This window comes from Ursus americanus, chromosome 34, assembly GCF_024610735.1.
Source record: "Ursus americanus isolate L20-20 chromosome 34, mUrsAme1.1.p, whole genome shotgun sequence".
In the NCBI taxonomy this organism is placed as follows: domain Eukaryota; kingdom Metazoa; phylum Chordata; class Mammalia; order Carnivora; family Ursidae; genus Ursus; species Ursus americanus.
The window spans coordinates 5,867,857-5,891,396 of NC_142160.1; the positions used below are offsets into that span (position 1 = coordinate 5,867,857).

Consider the following 23,540-nt stretch of genomic DNA (forward strand, 5'->3'; position numbering starts at 1 on the left):
CAGACACAGCTAACACACAGGCACAGACACACGAAGATGCACCTTACGTGCATTTTTTTTTAAGTCGGGGAAGGAATATGTATTTAATTATACTAATCAGAGATCCATATCCTACTGGGTATTTCTGGGAACAAAACAGTTTATTTCATTCTGCCAACAACTAATCATTTATCTACTCTCCCATCAATCTTGAATATTTTAACACTGAGTAGAGTTTCTTGATTATTTCTCAGAAATAAGCACTAAATGTGAATTCAGAAAATATCAGTTGAGTTAAATTATATTAAAAAGGCAAGCAAGGCAGGCATGATTCGCTTCAGGACAGGCCGAAATTATTTATCTAATATTAAAATGTCATGGCACAAGAAACAAAAGAAAAAACAGACTACCTCAAAATTTAAACTTTTGTATTATGAATGATACTTTCAAGAAAGTGAAAAAACAATCCAAAGAATGAGGAATATATTCACAAATTATAAATATAATAATTTTCATCTGGAGATTTGTACCCAAAATATGTAAAAACTCTTACAACTCAATAATAAAAAAATCTTGAGTTGTACATTTTAAATGGGTGAACTTTATGGTTAAGACTTAACAGACTTCTGAAAACAAAACAAGAATACTTAAAACCAAAGAGGAAACAGAAACTGATACCATTCAATTTGGGTATGTAACTGTTTTTAAGGCACTTAGTAAAGGAATGACTAAAACCAGTTATTGAGAGAAGGATTTCAAGAAATACAAGGAGTTTTAACCAGACTCATAACTTCTAATCCCTCAGACTTCTAATCCTAAATATGCAATATGTAAAGCATATGTTTAGCCTTCAAACTTAAAAAAAACTCAACAAACTCTTATAATAATCATATGCACCTTTAAAAAGAGTAGAAGTCTTACAGCCATTAAAGCTGGGCTATAGGAGAAGTATTTCAAAAAATCCTGTTAGACATGACAAGATTCAATACGCACAAGAGTAATTTGGAGAATGTGGAGTGTGGATCACTGATAAAAGAATCTGCTGGATCAGTTACAACATGAATAAAGTCTAGGGATCTAATGTAAAACATGGTGACTCTGATAAAACTGTACCGTAGAACCGAAATTTGCTGAGAGGAGTGTTTAAACATTCTCACCAAAAAAAAAAAAAAAAAAAGGTAAGTAGAAAAGATACGTATGTGAGGTGATGGATGTGCTAATGAACCAGATGGGGGAGTTCTTTCAGCGTGTATACATACAGCAAGCCACCACGATGGACACTTCCAGTCACCTCACAATTTTATATGTCAATGATACTACAATAAAGCGGAAATTTTAAGGACAATTCCCCAGAGCTTGTGAAGATCTCCATTTATGGGCTGTCCCTCAGATTTACTAGTTCCAAATTCTTGGGTAGCACTCAGAAATCTTCAATTTTAACAGGCACTTCAGGTGATACTAACTCAAGTAAAATATGAGCCGATATTTGAGAAATACTGCTTCAGAATTATTTAGACAGACAATTTGAGGATCTGCTATCAGAATTATGCCTCCAGGTGTTCTTTTCATTCCCCTAACTTTACTTACACTTTTTAGAATAAATGAATCAAATAATTAATAGGTGTCAAATATCTGTGATATTTTCTGTAGTACTCCACTTCATTCAATATTTTTTTTTAGTTCTAAGATAAATCAGTACTAAGGATATAATGTACAATATGATCACTATAGGTAACACCACTATATGGTATATACTAAAGTTTTTAACAGAGTAGATCCTAACAGTTCTCATCATAAGGAAAAAAATTTTTTTCTTTCTCTCTTTTTTTTTTGTATGTATATGAGATGATGGATATTAACTAAACTTTTTTTGGTAATTATTTCACAAATACATGAAAGTCAAATCGTGATGTTGTACACCTTAAACTTATACAGTGCTACACGACAAGTATATATCAATAAAACTGGAAGAAAAAAAGAAAAAATAATTTCTTTTACCTCACAAACTATGTGTTATACACGAGGAAGAAAAGTTACCCATATGACTTTTAATTATTATAAAATCAAAAAATTTTGACACAGAAAATGCAATTAAATATAGAAAAACTCCAACTTTCACATTTATGTATATGAATTTGCAAAAGGAAACTACCTGATAGAGCTATAGATGTCCAGTGGGGTTTGATCCTTCTCTTTGGCTAGTCTCATCATATCTAACACAGCCATTCCAAGACATTCTTCCTGTGTTTCATGGGTCACAGGTATTTTTATCCATCCATGTAAAAAATCATGCCGCCACTACAGGAAAAAAATTTAGAAGGAAATATCTCTTAAATTTCACTATCACATTTTAATCTATTGTATTTTAACCTATAATTTCTAGAACATATGCATTTAAAAAAGAACTCCTTCATTGATTTTTCAATTATTTGCCATAAAATTTTAGTGAAAGTTTTATTGTCAATGGGAACTGATTTAGACTGTGTTCCCCATTACATAGTACATATGATGTCAACCTATTTCACTGCTTGTATCTTCAAATTATATCTTCTACATAAAAATTACCTAAATTAAAATAGATATTAGCTAATTAAATAGGTACCTAGTTTAAATTTGTTCAAAGCATTACACTAAGTAGGACTGTGTGAGATACAAAAAATATAAGATGGGCTTCAACCCTCAAGAAGACTAAAATCTAATAGGGGAGCTAAACACGTAAACAAAATATTATAATGCAGATACTCAGTATACTAAGTGCCACACAACAGATGCTTCAGGAATGTAAAAGGAGTTGCAACTATACCCAGTTGAGATAATCAGGGAACATTTCATGGAAAACTCAAAACTCCCTACATCAGATACTTATTATCTCATATCTGAACCACTACAGCAGCTTCTTAATGAGTCTCCCTGAATATACTTTATTTTCTTAAAGCACTTTCATCATTGATACTTCTACCAGTGGAAGAGGCATGATGCTTTAAGAGAAGGTGCTCTGAGAAACTTATGTTTTAAGAAAATGGTTGTCTATTGCTTTTTAGGATCAAGTCATTCAAGGGTACCTACATTTTGACTCCAACTTACTTTTCCAAGTTTTATTTCATTATTTTCTAAAGATTTTATTTAGTTATTTATTTGAGAGAGACAGAGATAGTGACAGAGAGAGAGCACAAGCAGGAGGAGAGGGAGAGGGAGAAGCAGACTTCCCACTGAGCAGGGAGCCTGACAATGGGGGGGCTCAATTCCAGGACCCCGAGATCATGATCTGAGCCAAAGGTGGATGCTTAAACGACTGAAGTGCCCAGGCACCCGTTAACCAAGGTTTTAAACTGAATAAGAGAAATATAGAGCCATTCTCTTTATTTCATGTATGTATCTCCTTTCTTTTAATGTGACAACTTATCTCACAAAATTAAAGTTTAACACAAATTCTTCAAAAATAATTTTATTAAAAAAAAATAGGGGCACCTGAGTGGTTCACTCTGTTATGATCTCAGGGTCCTGGGATTGAGCTGCATTCCTGCTTAGCAGGGAGTCTGCTCTCCTTCTCCCTCTGCCCCCCCCCCAACTGCTCATGATGTTTCTCTCTCAAACAATAAAATCTTTAAAAAATAAAAAAATAATTTTATTAAAATAAATAAATACACATTTAAAAGTATATTTGTTTATTAACTTCCTATTAATACATTAGAAGGCATTTTAGTACCAAAAAAAAGAAACTATATTATTTAAAAGGCACAAACCATGAAATAACCAGTATTAACCAAAACAAAAGTCTAATATTGGTAACACAAAGTTAATTCAGGGAAGGAGTTAGATTTTGTTTTGCCAACACTTATCTCACCACACTTTTAGAAATGGGCAAGTAAATTATTCTGATTAAGATAACTGATGGCTAACTCTGGAAAACAGTATGGAGGTTCCTCAAAATGTTGAAAATAAAGCTACCCTATGATCCAGCAATTGCACTACTAGGTATTTACCCGAAGATACAAATGTAGTGATCCAAAGGGGCAACTGCACCCCAATGTTTATAGCAGCAATGTCTACAATAGCCAAACTATGGAAAGAGCCCAGATGTCCATCAACAGATGAATGAATAAAGAAGATGTGGTATATACATATAATAGAATATTACTTAGTCATCAAAAAAAATAAAATCTTGCCATTTGCAACAACGTAGATGGAACTAGAGGGTATTATGCTAAGTGAAATAAGTCAATCGGAGAAAGATAATTATATATGATCTCACTGTTAAGTGGAATTTAAGAAACAAGGCAGAGGATCATAGGGGAAGAGAGGAAAAAATGAAATAAGAAGAAACCAGAGAAGGAGAAAAACCATAAAAGACTCTTAATCTTAGGAAACAAACTGAGGGTTGCTGGAGGGGAGGGGGCGTAGGGGGATGTGGTAATTGGGTGGTGGACATTGGGGAGAGTATGTGTTGTAACAAGCACTTGGTATTATATAAGACTGATGAACCACAGACCTGTACCCCTAAAACAAATAATACATTATATGTTAATTAACTGAATTTAAATTTAAAAAAGAAAGGTAACTGATAGCTAGGTAGATTCTTTGTAATACCTTGCTTTTGTTCCATGTTCTATACAGGATCAGAGTATAATAAATTATGTTCATGAAGATATTCTGTGGAACTTATACCCAAAAGAAAATAAAGATATGAAAAACCATTAAGAGCAGTATTAAGACATAATCAACCAAATGCCCATTAGAGAAAAACTACAATTGAAAGAGTCCCAAATACCAAAGCATACTATCTTAAACTAGCCTTCCTTAAAAAATGCAGTGTGTAACAATAAAAAATCCCTTTAATTGTAACTGTAGAAAAGTAGTTTTCTGGAGTCAAGAGTCTCTAGGAGGTGGGTGGGGGGATGGGGTAACTGGATGATGGGCATTAAGAAGGGCACGTGATATGATGAGCACTGGGTGTTATACGCAACTACTGAATCGTTAAACATTATATCAAAAACTAATGTACTACACGCTGGATAATTGAATTTAAATAAAAAAAATTTTTTAAAGTAGTTTTTCATTTGGGTAGCTGACAACATTTGAACCAAAAAATTTTATCTGCATTCACCCAGAAAAATAAGAAAACAGTTATAGTCACAAGGTCAGAAATGAACCAAAGAAACAACATGGAGTGAATATACATTTTTTTGCCGAATATGTATGAATTCATTAAAGACTGTTTACATGGCAGCAAATTATTTGCTGAGTCACCATATTTGACGATATCAAGGCAATCCTCAGAAGAAAATGAATTTAAAAGGAACATCTAACTTTTGGCTTTTATTGGCTTACCTTTTCCAAATCCACCTTTCTATTGTAGTGTCTTAATGTACTTCATAGTTTAGTGGCTGAACTATTTTTAGTGATTTCAAAATATCAACATAATCTTATACTCTGATGATGTCATTGGTCAAACATGCTTTATTTATTCTATAAAATGCATATAATCCATTGTGATATCAACATAATCTGGATAAGTTAATTACTACCTTCTGTATTTTCTGGGCACAGGGTTAGAGAAATAGAAACATTAAGAAATAGAAAAATTACATGTGGTATTTATTATCTAGATACAATTTAGGATTCTATTGTGAAATTATTTTGCTGTCCTAGATGAGAAAATCCTTCCTAGGAAGACTAAAATTAGAAATCATCCATATTTTTTCTAGATCAAAAGTATTATATATCACAGTATTACGGTAAAGCAGTTGAACAGTTTAGGAAAACTGTCTTATTAATGGGATTTAAACTAGCATGCCACCAAAATAAAACCAGTTCTGCAGCACAGACGATATAATCATAAAAGCAACAGAAAGTCATAACCTCATAGTATCTATTCTCAAAAGCCTCTCTTTCTCTTTTCTTAATGACTACTGAAACAAAGGAAGCTATATAGAAGTTGGGTGGTGGTCAAATTACTTTTGACAAGAATACCAGGACCAGTCAATAGAGAAAGTACAGTCTTTCAACAAATGAGCTGAAAAAACTGGATATACACATGCAAAAGAATGATATTGGGCCTTACCTTGCACCACCAACAAAAAGTTAACTCAAAATAGACCAAAGATCTAAACATAAGAGCTAAAACAAACACTTAAAAGAAAATATAGGGGGGGAAGGCTTCATGATATCAGAAAGAAAAAAGAAATCAGATTACATCAAAATTAAAAACCTTTGGGCATCACAGGACACATCAACAGATGTGAAAGGCAACTGACAGAATGGGAGAAAATATGTGCAAATCACATAGCTTAATATCCAGAATATATAAAGAACACTTACAACTTGACAACAACCTGATTTAAAAATGGGTAAAGGACATAAACAGAAATTTCCCCAAAGAAGATATGTGAATGGTCAAAAAGCTTAACAAAAATGTTCAACATCAGTAATCATTAGGGAAATGCAAATCAAAAACACAGCAAGATATCACTCCCCACTCCACAAAACGGCTATTACCAGAAAAACAGTAAGTGTTGTCAAGGATGTGGAGAAATTGGAACACTTATGCACTGCTGGTGGAATGTAAAACGGGACAGCTGCCATAGAAAAGAGGGTACAGTTCCTCAAAAAATAAAATAAAATAAACATAGAATTACCAAATAATCCAGTAATTCCACTTCTGGATATATATCCAAAGGAACTGAAAGCAGGATCTTAAAGAGATATTTGTATACCCATGTTCATAGCAGTGTTATTCTTAAGAGCCAAAAAGTGGAAGCTACCCAAGTACCTATTAATAGATAAATGGATAAAATATGATTATCTACAATGGAATATTATTCACCCTTAAAAAGAAGGAAATTCTAATACATGCTATGACATGGAAGACCTTGAAGACATTTTACTAAGAGAAATATGTCAGTCACAATAGAGCAAATGTTGCATGATACCACTTATGTGAGGCACCGGGAATGGGCAAATCCACAGAGACAGAAAGTAGAAAGGTGGCTGCCAGGTGCCAGAAGGGCATGGTGAGTTACTGTTTAGCAGGTATGAAGTTTCAGTCTAAAAAGATGAAAAATGTGCTAAAGATGAATCATGGTGATGGTTACACAACACTGTGAATGTAATTTAATGCCATCAATCTGTCACTTAAAAATGGTTAAAATGGTAACTTTTATTAAGTATATTTTACCAGAATAAAAAAAAAAGTTGCTTGTTCTCATACACCAAAAAGAGGAATACTTATCAATGTCTTGCTCACAAACTGAACCAGTCTTCCTAGACATCTCAAAAATCTAAGCCATGGGGATCTGTGGGGTAATTTCCTATGATATCAGCAAATCTGATTCAGAGCTCCTTAATATGACATCTTGGGGATAATAAGAGCATATCCTTACCCAAAAGCACTAATATCTTTTTTCTTTCTTTAGTTTCTACTCCTCAGTCTTGTGGCACATAAAAACACAAGTTATTTAATGATGGAACATTTCAATTACTGTTTAAATTAAGGTAATAGATAAGAAAGCATTACAAAATGTTCAAATACACTATGAAAATTTAATATAATAGTATTAATAAACAAATAACTGGAACACAGCTCTCAGATCAAGTAACGTCAGCGTCTTACAAGGACCTAAACAAACTACTGTAACTCACTTTTTATTGAGTTTCTTACTTTCTTTACATTTTACTATCCACTATTTAAGTCTGAAATTGTTCAGGAATTCAAAAAAATTTCTCTGAGGAAATTTTGCTGTCTTATATTCTAGACACTTATATCAACATGAATCCTGTTGTATAACTCAATCTAAACTTTGTGAAATCCTTAAAATGTCCTAAGACATTAAAAAAGAAAAAAATTCAGAAGGGCCAATTAAAGGAACCTTTATAAAATAAATTCTATTATTTATAAGTTATGGGATTAAAAATTAGTCATAAAAAGACTCAACTTTGTTACTTTTCTGTGCCTGCTATGCAAGACAGAACATCAGTTTTCCCATCTGTGAAGATTTTCCTGATGAAGAGCTATACTACACAGCAAGATTCTTAACATTTAACACATATACAAGTAAGATAACATAATTATACCTGAGCAAAAAGGTAAGCCATGACAAAGTCGTCAAGAAGAGGAGCTTCAGCACCTCGAGATATTCCATGCCGATAGGTTCTGTTGCTGCCATTACAATACCAGTAAGGAAAGTAAAATCTATGAGACAAAACATTCAATCAGCCTCCAAAGAGTTCAAATATAAACAAACTGTGTACATACAACCGCTTCCAGCATACTGAAAGATATTATCCCATAACCAGAAAACACAGCTAACAGTGTTAAATACAAGTTGGGGACAAAAGAAAATCTGGATAAGACCATGGTAATGTAAACAGAAAATTAAAAAACCTAAGCGTAAAATTAATATGCTGCCTGCTTCTATGTGCAGAATGCAGAATCAATAATAGGAAACAGAGAAACATAGAAATAAAATATTAACAAAAATTTTTAAATATTAATCCAGTAATATCAGTAAAGGAAACTGAAAATACTAATTTGGCATAAAAACAAATAATTGCTTCTTTTTTTTTAAGAAATGGAGGTTATCACAATAAGATATAATTTCATACCAGTCAGAATGGCCAGTATCAAAAAGACAAGAAGTAACAAGTGCTGGCAAAGATGTGCAGAAAAGAGACACTCCACGCACTATTGGTGGGGCTGTAAATTGGCACAGCCACAATGGAAAACAGTATGGAGGCTCTCAAAATACTAAGAATGGAATTATCATACAACTGGGTATATAATTCCACTACTGGGTATTTATCCGAAGAAAATGAAAACACCAATTTGAAATGATATAGGCACCCCTATGCTCACTGCAGCATAATTTACAATAACCAAGATATGGAAGCAACCTAAGTGTCCATCAAGAGATGAGTAAAGAAGGTATCGTGTATATATACAATGGAGTATTACTCAGCCATAAAGAATGAAATGTTGCCAGTAGACCTAAAGGGTATTATGCTAAATGAAATAAGTCAGAGAAAGACTAATATCATATTTCACTTATATGTGGAATCTAAAAAGCAAAACAAATGAACAAAAAAGTTAAAAAGGAACAGACTAATATATACAGAGAAAAAAACTAGTGGTTGTTGGGAGAGGGGAGAACAGGTGAAACGGAATTAAGAGGTACAAACTTCCAGTTATAAAATAAATAAGTCATGGGGATAAAAAGTACAACGTAGGGATTATAGTCAATAATATTGTAATAACTTTGTATGGTGACAGATGGCAACTACATTTACCATGGTGAACATTTTATAATATATATAATTGTCAAATCACTGTGTTGTCTACCTTCAGCTAATGTCAACTACACTTCAATGCAAATGAATGAATGAATAAAATAGGTTAAAAAACCTGTCCTTCAAAGAAACAAAAAATATTCTATATTGCTTTATTTACACCTTTATTGAGATATAATTCACATACCTTCAAGTTCACCCATTTAAGCATACAATTCAATGCTTTTTAGTATATTCCTAGCACTGTACAAACATCCCCACAGTCTAATTTTAGAACATTTTCATCCCCATTAAAAGAAACTCCGTATCTATCATCAGTCACACCCAAATCACTCCACCTACTTCCCAGCCCTAAGTTCCCACTAGTCTCTCTCTATAAATTTGCTTATTCTGAACATTTTATATAAATGGAATCATATAATATGTGGCCTTTTTCTACCTTCTCTCACTAAGCATATCTTCAAGGACTATTCACATTATAGCAAGCATAAGCACTTTGTTCCTTTTTAATGCCCAGTTAATATTTCCTTGTATGGATAAACCGCATTTTGCTTCTTCATTCATCACTTCATGGACACTTGGGTTGTTTCCATCTTTTTGCTATTGTGGATAATGCTAAGAACAATATGTATAAGGGTGTGTGTGTGTGTATGTTTTCATTGCTCCTGCATACATACTTGGGGGTGGAACTGATGGATCATATGTTAATTCTATGTTCATCTTTTTGAGGAACAGCAAACTGTTTTAAAAAGTGGCTGTACTAGTTCACATCTCCAAAAGCAACCAATATGAGCATCTCAATAGTACACATCATTGCCAACACATGTGGAGAGTTTAGCTAAGTTAGTCTTTGGCATTGCTGCCTTGGCATCTGTTTTGGTTAGCCAAGAGGCCTGCAGTGACCTTAAACTGACACTAGCCTCCTCATGCAAGTGCATGTCCTAGAGAACAGCCCACTGAGTCACAAGGAAATGTAAGTTTCTGATACAACTTCCCAACAGTCTCTCCTGTCTCCCAGCACCTAACCCTTATAGAAGTCCCTTCAATAAGATTCCCATGTGGCTTTCCAAAGACCAGCTCTTTTGGCTTGAATTGAATTTGGAACCCAAAGCACTCCACCCACAAAACCTACTAAAGGCATGTGCCCTGGGTCCTGTGTCTCTCTCTGTAATCCGCCTTGATTTCCCCATATGGCCCCTGGAGGCCTGCAGGGTACTTCCTCCAGGACTTTTCTACTTTGGTTTCTCTTGTTCTCTGTTGTTGAAGCATGGATCACTATGTAGCACCCTCTGCTCTACTCAAAAAGTGATAATTTGAAAAATTCATAACTTACTATTGTCCATCTTTTACACCTTTGTCATCCTAATGGGTGAAGTGGTATCCTGTTGTGTTTATGATTTACATTCCTCTAAAGAATAATAATGTTGAGCATCTTTTCATGTGCTTACTGGCTATTTGTATGTCTTATTTAGAAAAATGCTATTGAAACCCTTTGTCCATATTTTCATTGGGTTATCTGTCATTGTACTGTTGAACAAGAGTTCTTTATGTATTCCAGATATAAAACCTTTATTAGATATGATTACAAACATCTTCTCTGTGGGTTTTTCACATTCTTGACAGCATCCTTTGATGTACAAACATGTATTTTGATGAATCCCAATTAATCTATTTCTCTTGTGTCACTTGAGCTTTTGGTACCATACTGAAGAAACCACTGCCTACTCCTAAGTATACAAAGATATACTCCTATATTGTCTTCTAAGAGTTGTACAGTTTTAGCTCTTAGATTTAGGTTTATGATTTATTTTAAGTAAATGTTTTGTATATAATGTGAGTTAGTGATCTAACTTCATTACTATACATGCGGATATTCAGTTGTCCCAGCAGCATGTGTTGAAAAGAGCATTCCTCCCCATGAACTGTCTTAGCACTCTTGTCAAATATCAATCACCATAATATCAGGGGTTATTTTTGCACTCTTAGTTCTATTCCATTAACCTATGTACCTACCCTTAAGCCAGTACCACACTGTCTGGATTATGTGGAGTAAGCTTTGAAATTAGGAAGTGTAAATCTTCCAACTTTGTTCTTTTTCAAGATTGTTTTGACTATTTCAAGTCCTTTTGATTTTTATATGAATTTTACCACTAACTTGTCAATTTCTGCAGTAAAGACAGTTAGGATTTCAACAGAGACTGTACTGAATATACAGATCAACTTGAGTATTTCCACTTAACAATATTTAAGTCTTCTGATCCATAAACATGAGATATCTTTCCATTTAGGTAAGTATTTCTTTAAATTCTTTCAGTGGGCCATCTGGGTGGCTCAGTTAGTTAAGTGGCTGCATTTGACTCAGGTCATGATCTCAGGATCCTGAGATCGAGCCCCACGTCAGACTCCCTGCTCAGTGGGGAGACTGCTTCTCCCTCTCCCTCTGCTGCTCCCCCGGCTTGTGTTCTCGCTTGTGCACTCTCTCTCTCTCAAATAAGTAAATAAAATCTTTAAAAAATAAATAAATTCCTTCAATGATATCTTACTTTTCTCAATGGATAGTTTTTGCACTTCTTTTGTGAGGCTTATGCCTAAGTACTTCTTTAAATGCTATTGTAAATGGAACTGTTTTCTTAATTTCACATTTGCATTGTTTACTGCTAGTGTATAGAAATACAACCAATTTTTGTATATTGATCTTCTATCCTCCAAATGACTAAGCTCATTTATTTAGTTCTAGTAGCTTATTAATTCCTTAGGATTTTTTTCAAGAATTATTTATTTGAGAGAGAGAAAGAGAATGGGGGAACGGACAAAAAGAGAGAATCCTCAAGCAGACTCCCCACTGAGTGTGGAGCCCGACTTGGGGCTCGAGCCTGGGATCCTGAGATCATGACCAAGCTAATCGAGCCACCCAGGTGCTGCTCCTCCTTAGGATTTTTTATATACAAGATCATATCATCTATAAAGAGATTGTTTTACTTCTTTTCCAATATGCCTTTTTATTTCTTTCTCTTTTCCCTGGCTAGAATATATAGTATAGTGTTAAACAGAAGTGGTAAAAACAGGTATCTTTGTCTTGTTCCAGATCCCTGGGAGAAAGCAATCAGTCTTTCACCATCATGGATAATGTTAGCTTTGGGATTTTTGCACTTTATGAGACTGAGGAAGTTCCTCCATTGAGTATTTTTATCCTAAGAGGGTGTTAGATAGTGTCAAATGTTTTTTCTGTTTCTATTGAGATGATCATGTGGTTTTGGTCCTTTATTTAACTAATATGGTGCATTATAGTGACTGATTTGGGGATATTAAAGCAACCTTGTATTTCTTAGAATAAATCCCACTTAGTCATGGTATTTAATCCTTTTTATATATTGCTGGGCTTGGTTTGCTAGTATTCTGAAGACCTTTATACGTGTATTTATAAGGGATATTGACCTATAGTTTTCTTTTCTTCTGGATGTCTGTCTGGATTTGATAGTAGGGTAATACTGAACTCACAGAATGAGTTAGGAAATGTTCCTTTCTTTCCATTTTTTGTGAATGATTCGTATTAATTTTTCTTTAAATGTTTGATAGAATTTACCATTGAAGGCACTAGGGCCTGAGCTTTTCTTTGTGGGAAATTTTTTTTTAATTATTAATTCAATGTCTGTACTTACGAGAGGTCTATCAGATTTTCTGTTTCTTCTTTTGGCAGTTCCTATAGTTTGGTCTTTCTAGGCATTTGTTCACTTCATTTTGGTTATGTAATTTATTGGCATTCAATTGCTCCCTATAATCTTTATTTCTGTAATGTCACAGTGATTGATGTTCTCTCTTCCTGATTTTAATAATTTAAGCTTCCCTTTTTATCTTGGTCAATCTAACTAAAGACTTATCAATAGTTTTGATCTTTTCAAAGAACCAACTTTTGGTTTCTTGATTTTCTGTTGTTTTCTTTTCTCTTTTTCATTTATTTCTACTCTGATCTTCATTATTTCCTTCCTTTGACTTGCTTTGCGTTTTATTTACTCTTCTTTTTCTACTTTATTAAAGTAGAATGTGCTTGATTTGAGAACTTTTTCCTTTTTTAATATAGGTGTGCATAGCTATGAATTCTCATCTAAGCACTGTTTAAACTGCATACCATAAGTCGATGTGTTCATTTTCAGTCATATCAAAGTATATTCTATTTTCCCTTGTGAATTTTTTCTTTGACCAAGTGGTTATTCAGAACTGTTTTAATTACCACATATTAGTGAATTTTCCAGTTTTCCTTCTGTTAATGATTTCTAAATTAATTCCACGGCAGTCAAAGAACAAATTTTATGTGATTCCAATCTTTTAAAACTTATTCAGATTCATTTTGTAGACTACTGTGTGGTGTATCCCAGAGAATGTGCCATGTGCACTTGGGAAGAATGTTGATTTCGCTGTTGCTGGGTGGAGTGTGCTATATGAGCACATCTAACTGGTTTATAGTGCTGCTCTAGTCTTCCTTGATCTTGCCGGTCTTTTGTCTAGTTGTCCTATCCATTACTGAAAGTCATATATTAAAGTCTCCAACTACTATTGTGGAATTATCTATTTTCCCCTTCAATTCTGTCAGCTGTTAGCTTAATGAATTTTGGAGCTCTGTCATCAGATACAATTTATAACAATTATAAACAAATATTATTTGTTTTCCTCACTCATTAACTCTTTTACCATTATAAAATGTCCCTTCTTTGTCTCTAGTAACAATTTATATCTTTCAAATCAATCTTGTCTGATATTAATATAGCTGCTCCAGCTCCTTTTTGGTTACTGAGGGCCTCTTATATCTTTTTCAATCCTTTACTTTTAGTTTACTTGTGGCTTTTAATGTAAAGTGTGCCTCTTATAAACAGCATGTAGAATAGGAAAAAATCATGAATTTGATAAGAGAAACAATTTTTAATTCTTAAGAGTTCAGCAAACTCTGTCCCACAGTCCCATTCTGGTCCACTGTTAAGTTTTTATAAATAAAGTTTTATTGGAACACAGTCATGTCCATTCATTTACTTATTATTCATGGCTGCTTTCACATTATATAACAGAACTAAATAGTTAAAACAGAGATAATATAGCCTAAAATATTAACTACTGGTCTTTTACAGTTTTCTGTAAAAATCTTTTTAGACTATAGACCTCTGTTCCACAGACCTTTTCAAATCAAAAGATACACTTGCTAATTGCAGAAAGTATAGTCATTACAGAAAGTGATAAAGAAAATATTATTAAGATGCTGATAGTTTGTCAATCATACGTAGCATGTTAGCATGCTTCTTTTAAATTCAACTTTGTTAAGTCTTCAAACCTGCATAGAAGTCTTACATAACTTTGGATGGATTTAATCCTAGGTACTTTGCATTTTTCGTTGCTACTAGTTATTTTAAATGACCTCTTCTCTGTTTGTGGAGTATAGACATAGTTGATTTTTTTAACATACTGATCATACAGATCTAGCACTCTTCTGAATGTTTATTATTTATGCCTATAAATTTGCTTACATTGTCTATGTTAACAATCATATCATCTCTAAATAATGACTCTTTGTTTCCTTGTTCTCAATTATTAAATATTTTATTTATTTTTCTTGTCTTACTGTACTTGTTAGCAATTCCACTAAAATCCTAAATAGAAGCAGTGGTGGTGGCCATCTTTGTTTTCTATCTTGTTTTTGATTTTACAGAGATTGCTTCTAACATCTTACCATTTGAAAATATTATTTGCCTCCTGCTTTTGGTGAATACCCTTTACCACAGTAAGGATGTTTCTCCTGAGTCTTAGTTTTTTAAGGCTTCCTTTTCTTTCCTTTTTAAGATCATGAATGAGTCCATGTGCTTTTTTACTATGCAACACTGACTCTGCATGGAATGAATCTATTTCATAAGAGCCACAGATCAAACTTATTTCTTTGTTTTATTCTTTTGAGTGGAAAAGTACCTCTGGATTTCTCTATATTGGTATTACATATTTCCATAAATCATGAAATGAATTAACTAATAATTTGAGGCTGTAAATAAACACTGGCAAAATCATATCTTTCCTTCACTTCAACTCTAAAAAAACTATTAAAAAGAGATGAGAGATTACATTTTATTGCACAAAACACTGGATTTCTTGGGAAACTAACAATATTCCAAACATTCAGGATTTTGTTAGTAAAGGCCATTCTCATCATTTTTAAATTTAATTATAATCATAAGTGGTAAAGTAGCATCCTACCAGAAAAGCTCAGAGCATTCCAGTGAAAAAATAAGTAAAAACATGTCCTCTGGTGGACAAAATATCTTAAATGAAGTTCTGGTCTCTATTATCAAGTACCTTGCAATTTAAAAATATGTTTGATAATTCCTCTCACTTTGCCTTTCAAACATTAAATGAGTCACTTTATTGGAGAAAGTACCTTATTCTGTAGAGTACATTGTGTCTGGTTGACTCATCTATATGGAAGACATGGTTGGGCGGATACCAGATCCTTTCTGTTTCACTCATTAAAGCAAACATACTATGATACACAGGTGTGATTCCTAGGAAAGAAGTAGAAAAAGAAACAATTACAGATAGTAACAAGTACATTTATATAACATCTGTAATTTGTAATGGCGTTGAAATAACCACTCTTAATCAGCACAAATGCAGTGGCAGTCGACAGCTTTTGCTTCAACATGGCTTACAACTGAATTCTTAATTAAATCTTTTTCCCTACATTTTAACGTATGATTGCCGGAACTCTTTCAAGCAGATTTTTTTAAAACATTTTATCCAAATTTTTTAGTTGTCTTGCATAAAAAGGTCGATTCAAATGCGTGTGTGTTTTTAATGAAGGTATCAACTAAAATATTTAGAGGTCACTGGATACATTTAAGAGAATAGCACAACAGTTTTATTTTTAAATGTCAAATTTTACACAGTGCACTAGTAACTATATTTTCTCCACTATTTAAACTTACGATGAAAAATTTTAAATGTCAACTTAAACAGCAAGGGTATGTGATTTTTTTCAAAGCTATTTTAGGAGATACATTAACAAAGGTTTGAAGGCTACTGAACTTTTTAAAAAACATATAAAACAGCAAAGCCACACAATTAATTAATGCACATTATTTCTCAGCACACAGAGAACATTCACACATATATACAAACACACATCCCAAACATTTGGAGTCTAAGAATAAGTCTCCCAAAGTGCCAGAGAATAATCACACATACCATGTTCTCTAACTACACTTCAACTAAATCAGAAATGAATACTTAAAAACATGTTTAACCCTATGTATTTAAAAACATATGCCTCAAAAAAACCAAAGTGTATTTATTCAAGTCATGTTTTCATTCTTTTCCACTGTAGACAAAAATGACACCAACTTGACACACTGACAAGGATTTAAAATTTTTATTAAAATTCTCACAACTGTTTACTCATAGATATGTAATAATTTCAGTAAGTTACATATAAAAGTAACAACTTTTAAACTGTATCCTTGCATTCATTCTTGTATTTTACACACTTCTAAATATCTCATAGGTCATAGGAGAAATTATAACAGAAACTAAACAGCATTTATAATAAATGATGATTAATAACATGTATTAAAAATTATGGCACAGGGGCACCTGGGTGGCTCACTAGATTAAGTGGCCGACTCTTGGTTTCAGCTCAGATCATGATCTCATTGGTTGTGAGACAGAGCCCGTGTTAGGTTCTGTGCTCAGCGCAGAGTCTGCCTGAAGATGCTCTCCCTCTGCCCCTCCCCCCCAACTCTCTTTCTCCCTAAACTAAATGTATCTTTTAAAAAATATAAATAAAAATAAAATTATGGGCTATAACCAAACTGATACTTAAGAGGGAAAATTGTACCTTTAATCTGATTGTATCACAAAATACCAGAATGATCTAAGTTATCTAACTCAATACATTAAAAAACCACAATTCTAGTCTTTGGTGTACTATTACAGAGAAAAGAAAGAGAGAACAGGGAAATTGACATAATTTGTGAGTTCACTTTGACTGTGACCCCAAAACCATCCAGACATTATAAATGAATAGATATAAAAATCCAAAACATTTTAATTATCAGCAAACCAAATCCCATAATGTTTCTTTAAAGAAAATTAGGACAAAGTTAATTTATCTTACAACAGCAGAGATGGCTAAATTGGAAAAATTAATGTAATTCATCACAACAATGAATCAGAGGAATGTCCGAAAATGGCAAAATAATAAATTTGAAAACTTGTGTGGTGACTATACTGATATTTATTGTATTCTTCTATGCAAAGTATTACTTTAAATATTTTACAATAAAAATCAGGATTAAAAATGCAAAATAGGACTGGGAAAAAAGATGGAGGAGTAGGGGACCCTTTTTCAGCTGGTCCCGAGTCGAGCTGGATATGTACCAGACCATCCTGAAAAGCCACAGAATCAGCCTGAGACGCAGGAAGATACATCTGGATCTCTACAAACGAACATCTCCAGCGCTGAGTATTGAGGTACCAAGTGGGGAGCCATGAATCCGCGCACAGATATCGGAAGGTAAACGGAAGGGGGAGGGAGCCACTGCGCTTGGGCGCCAGGAAGCAGTAGCCACCTGCACTGGGAAGCGGGCTGGAATCGCAGAACAGTACCCAAGAGAAAGCAGACTGAGGCCGTGAGCCCGGGAACGCGCAACCACACTAAAAACTGGAGCTCTGGAGCGCTCACTGGAGCCAGACTGATAGCGGGAGCTCGAGCTCGGGAGCGGGCAGGCATCCAGACTGAAAACCGGAGCTCCTGAGCCCACAGTCGAACTAGACTGAAACCAAGAGCTCAGGAGCGCACGCGCGCGTCCTGACTGAAAACCGGCGCTCCGGAGCTCGCGCAAACCACACTGAAACAGGGAGCTCAAGAGCACGCGGGAACCAGGGCGGCTGGCGGTGTTAGAAGCACAAAGGACAGAGAAGTCCCAGCCCTGTAAATGAGGGCTGGAAGAGCGGCTGTGGGGCACACAACTCGGGATGCTGCAGGGTTTTTAGCATCACTGACAGAAACAGAGTTAAAGTGGCCAAGAGAGCAGAGTGGAGAGCAGACTGTGATCTCTCTGTTCTGAGACAGAGGCTAGGATACGGCCACTGCTGCTCTGACTCTCAGAAGAGCCACAGAAAACCACCAGGGAAAGCAGCCAGAGACCAAAACCCTGGAAATACCAGCTCACATTGTGCCCATCCCCATCCCCCCTCGCAGGGGACACGGCGACTCTACCCAAACAGGGTTGCCTGAATATCAGCGTGGCAGGCCCCTCCCCCAGAAGGCAGGCTGAAAAATCAAGAAGCCCATATCCCTAAGGTTCCTATAAAACAAGTGCACACTGCCTAGATCCTGGTCAATAATTTGGGCTCTGGGCAACCCCGCAACCTCTCCCCATCAGAATGACGAGGAGGAGAAATCCCCCCACCAAAGAAAAGATAATGAGTCTGTGGCCCCTGCCACAGAACTGATGGATATGGATATAACCAAATTGTCAGAAATGGAGTTCAGAGTAACAATAGTCAAGATGATGTGTAGGCTTGAAAAAATATTAACAAAAATATTAATGAAAATATAGAATCTCTAAGGGCAGAAATGAGAGCGAATCTGGAAGAAATTAAGAACGCTATGAATCAAATGCAGTTAAAACTAGACGTTCTGGCGGTCAGGGTAAATGAGGCAGAAGAACTAATTAGTGAATTGGAGGATGGGAGGGTAGAAGAGAAAGTTAAAACAGAAACTTAGCTCAAAAAAATCCAATCTCAAGAATGTAGATTACAGGAGATTACTGACTCAATGAAACGTTCCAATGTCAGAATCATCAGCATCCCCGAAGGGGTGAACAGATAGAGGACTAGAAGAGATATTTGAAGAAACTGTAGCTGAGAACTTCCCTAATCAGGCAAAGGAAACAAGCATTCGTGTCTAAGAGGCAGAGAGGACCCCTCCCAAGATAAATGAGAACAGGCCTACACCACGTCACATCATAGTGCATTTTGCAAATATTACATCCAAGGATACAGTATTGAAAGTGGCCAGGGGGAAGAAAATCCTTACGTATAGAGGGAAAAATATTAAAATAACGTCAGACCTGTCTACAGAGACCTGGCAGGCCAGGAAGGGTTGGCAGGATATTTTTGAAGCTCTATCTGAGAAGACCATGCAGCCAAGGATCCTTTATCCAGCAAGGCTGTCATTCAGAATTGATGGGGAGATAAGGATCTTCCAAGATTGGCAGAAACTGAAGGAATTCGTAACCACCAAACCAGCCCTACATGAGATATTAAGGGGGGTTCTATAAAAGTAAAAGGGCCCCAAGAGTGATACAGAATAGAAATTTACAATCTATAGAAACAAAGACTTCACAGGCAACATGACATCATTAAAATCATATCTCTCAATAATCACTCTCAATGTGAATGGCCTAAATGCTCCCATAAAACACCACAGGGTTGCAGACAGGATAAAAAGACATGACCCATCCGTTTGCTGTCTACAAGAGACTCATCTTGAACCTAAAGATACATCCAGACTGAAAGTGAAGGGATGGAAAACCATTTTTCATGCCAATGGATCTCAAAAGAAAGCTGGGGTAGCAATTCTCATATCAGACAGATTAGATTTTAAACTAAAGACTGTAGTTAGAGAAACAGAAGGACACTATATAATTCTTAAAGGATGTATCCAACAAGTGGATATGACAATTATAAATATCTATGCCCCCAACAGGGGAGCAGCTAGATACACAAGCCAACTCTTATCAAGAATAAAGAGACATATAGATAATAATACATTAATAGTAGGGGACCTCAACACTCCACTATCAGCAACAGACAGATCACCTAAGCAGAAAATTAACAAAGACACAAGAGATGTGAACGATATACTGGACCAGATGGACCTCATACATATATACAGAACACTACACTCCAGAACAACAGAATACACATTATTTTTGAATGCACCTGGAACTTTCTCCAGAACAGACCATATACTGGGTCACAAAACAGGTCTCAACCGATACCAAAAGACTGAGATTATTCCCTGCATATTCTCAGACCACAATGCTTTGAAATTAGAACTCAATCACAAGAAAAAAATTGGAAGAAACTCAAACACTTGGAAACTAAGAACCATCCTGCTCAAGAATGATTGGGTAAAGCAGGAAATTAAAAATCAATTTGAACAATTTATGGAGAACAATGAGAATGAAAACACATCAGTCAAAACCTATGGGCCAATGCAAAGGCGGTCATAAGGGGAAAATATATAGCCATCCGAACCTCACTCAAAAGAATAGAAAAATCTAAAATGCAGTTTTTATATTCTCACCTCAAGAAGCTGGAGCTAGAACAGAACAGGCCTAACTCACACAGGAGAAAGCAGTTGAACAAGAGTAGAGCAGAGATCAATGAATTAGAAACCAGGAGCACAGTAGAGCAGATTAACAGAACTAGAAGCTGGTTCTTTGAAAGAATAAATAAGATCGATAAGCCACTGGCCAGACTTATTCAAAAGAATAGAGAAAGGACCCAAATTAATAAAATTATGAATGAAAGGGGAGAGGTCACGACCAACACCAATGAAAGAAGAAGTATCATTAGAAACTTTTATCAACAGGTTTAATGCCAATACATTAAACAACCTGGAAGAAATGGATGCCTTCCTGGAAACCTATAAACTACCAAGACTAAACAGGAAGAAACTGATGTTTAAAACAGACTGATTAATTATGAAGAGATTGAAGCAGTGATCAAAAACCTCCCCAAAAACAATAGTCTAGCACCTGACGGATTCCCCGGGGAATTCTACCAAACATTCAAAGAAGAAATAATACCTATTCTCCTGAAGCTATTTCAAAAAATAGAAACAGAAGGAAAACTACCAAACTCATTCTATGAGGCCAGTATTACCTTGATCCCCAAACCAGAAAGACCCCATCAAAAAGGAGAATTACAAACTGATATCCCCAATGAATATGGATGCCAAAATTCTCAACAAGATCCTAGCTAATAGGATTCAACAGTACATTAAAAGGATTATCCATCATGACCAAGTGGGATTCATCCCTGGGATACAAGGGTGGTTCAACATTTACAAATCGATCAATGTGATAGATCATATCAACAAGAAAAGAGTCAAGAAACATATAATCCTCTCAATTGATGCAGAAAAAGCATTTCACAAAATACAGCATCCTTTCTTGATTAAAACCCTTCAGACTGTGGGGATAGAGGGTACATTCCTCAATTTTATAAAAACCATCTATGAAAAGCCTACAGCGAATATCATTCTCAATGGGGAAAAGCTAAAAGCCTTTCCCTTAAGATCAGGAACACGACAAGAATGCCCACTCTCGCCATTATTATTCAACATAGTACTAGAAGTCCTTGCAACAGCAATCAGACAAGAAAAAGGGATAAAAGGTATTCAAATCAGCAAAGAAGAAGTCAAACTGTCTCTCTTCGCAGATGACATGATACTCTATATGGAAAACCCAAAAGACTCCACCCCCAAACTACTAGAACTTATAGAGCAATTCAGTAATGTGGTGGTATACAAAATCAATGCTCAGAAATCAGTGGCATTTCTATACATGAACAGTGAGACTGAAGAAAGAGAAATTAGGGAATCGATTCCATTTACAATAGCACCAAAAATCATACATTATCTCAGAATTAACTTAACCAGAGACGTAAAGGATCTATATTCTAGAAATTACAAATCACTCTTGAAAGACATTGAAGAAGACACAAAAAGATGGAAAACTATTCCATGCTCATGGATCGGAAGAATAAACATAGTTAAAATCTCTATGCTACCCAGAGCAATCTACACTTTCAATGCCATGCCGATCAAAATACCAATGACAGTTTTCAAAGAACTGGAACAAACAGCCCTTAAATTTGTGTAGAACCAGAAAAGGCCCTGTATCGCCAAGGAATTGTTGAAAAGGAAAAACAAAGCTGGGGGCATCACAAAGCCGGATTTCAAGCTATACTACAAAGCTGTGATCACAAAGACAGCATGATACTGGCACAAAAACAGACACATAGACCAATGGAACAGAATAGAGAACCCAGAAATGGACCCTCAGCTCTTTGGGCAACTAATCTTTGACAAAGCAAGAAAAAACATCCAGTGGAAAAAAGACAGTCTCTTCAATAAACGGTGCTGGGAAAATTGGACAACTATATGCAAAAGAATGAAACTTAACCACTCTCTCACACCATACACAAAGATAACCTCCAAATGGATGAAAGACCTTGATGTGAGACAGGAATCCATCAAAATCCTAGAGGAGAGGTTGCATAGGCTGCAACCTCTTTAACATTAGCCACTGCAACTTTTTTCATGACACATCTCCAAAGGCAAGAGAAACAAACAAACAAAAAATGAACTTGTGAGACTTGATCAAGATAAAAAGCCTCTGCACAGCCAAGGAAACAGTCAAAAAAACCAAGAGGCAGCCCAAGGAATGGGAGAAGATATCTGCAAATGACACTACAGATAAAAGATTAGTATCTAAGATCTACAAAGAACTTCTCAAACTCAATACACGTGAAATAAATAATCAAATCAAAAAATGGGCAGAAGATATGAACAGATGCTTTTCCAATGAAGACATACAAATGGCTAACAGACGCATGAAAAAATGTTCAAAATCATTAGCCAGCAGGGAAATTCAAATCAAAACCACATTGAGATACCACCTTACGCCAGTTAGAATGGCAAAAATGGACAAGGCAGGAAACAACAAATGTTGGAGAGGATGTGGAGAAAGGGGATCCCTCTTACACTGTTGGTGGGAATGCAAGTTGGTACAGCCACTGTGGACAACAGTGTGGAGGTCCCTTAAAAAGTTAAAAATTGAGCTACCCTATGATCCAGCCACTGCACTACTGGGTATTTACCCAAAGATACAGACGTAGTGAAGAGAAGGGCCATATGCACCCCAATGTTCATAGCAGCACTGTCCACAATAGCCAAATTGTGGAAGGAGCCGAGACGCCCTTCAGCAGATGACTGGATTAAGAAGATGTGGTCCATACATACAATGGAATATTACTCAGCCATCAAAAAGAACGATTAAACAACATTTGCAGCAACATGGACGGCACTGGAGGAGATAATGCTAAGTGAAATTAGTCAAGCAGAGAAAGACAAGTATCATATGGTTTCACTCATTTATGGAACATAAGAAGTAGGAAGATCAGTAGGAGAAGAAAGGGAAGAAGGAAGGGGAATAAAAAGAAGGGGGAATGAA

General features: G+C 35.3%; 1 protein-coding gene across 4 annotated transcripts in view; it reads right to left on the reverse strand.

Moving 5' to 3' along the window:
* The window catches only part of JAK2 (Janus kinase 2), a 193,101-nt gene that overhangs the window by 52,660 nt on the left and 116,901 nt on the right, over nucleotides 1-23,540 (reverse strand). For all 4 annotated transcript variants that reach the window (XM_087858812.1, XM_045772374.2, XM_045772375.2 and 1 more), the window contains 3 exons: nucleotides 15,671-15,794; nucleotides 8,050-8,167; nucleotides 2,132-2,277 (listed from right to left, as the gene is read on the reverse strand). In XM_087858812.1, coding sequence (XP_087714938.1) covers nucleotides 2,132-2,277; nucleotides 8,050-8,167; nucleotides 15,671-15,794 — 388 coding nt within the window. The remainder of the gene's footprint in view (nucleotides 1-2,131; nucleotides 2,278-8,049; nucleotides 8,168-15,670; nucleotides 15,795-23,540) is intronic.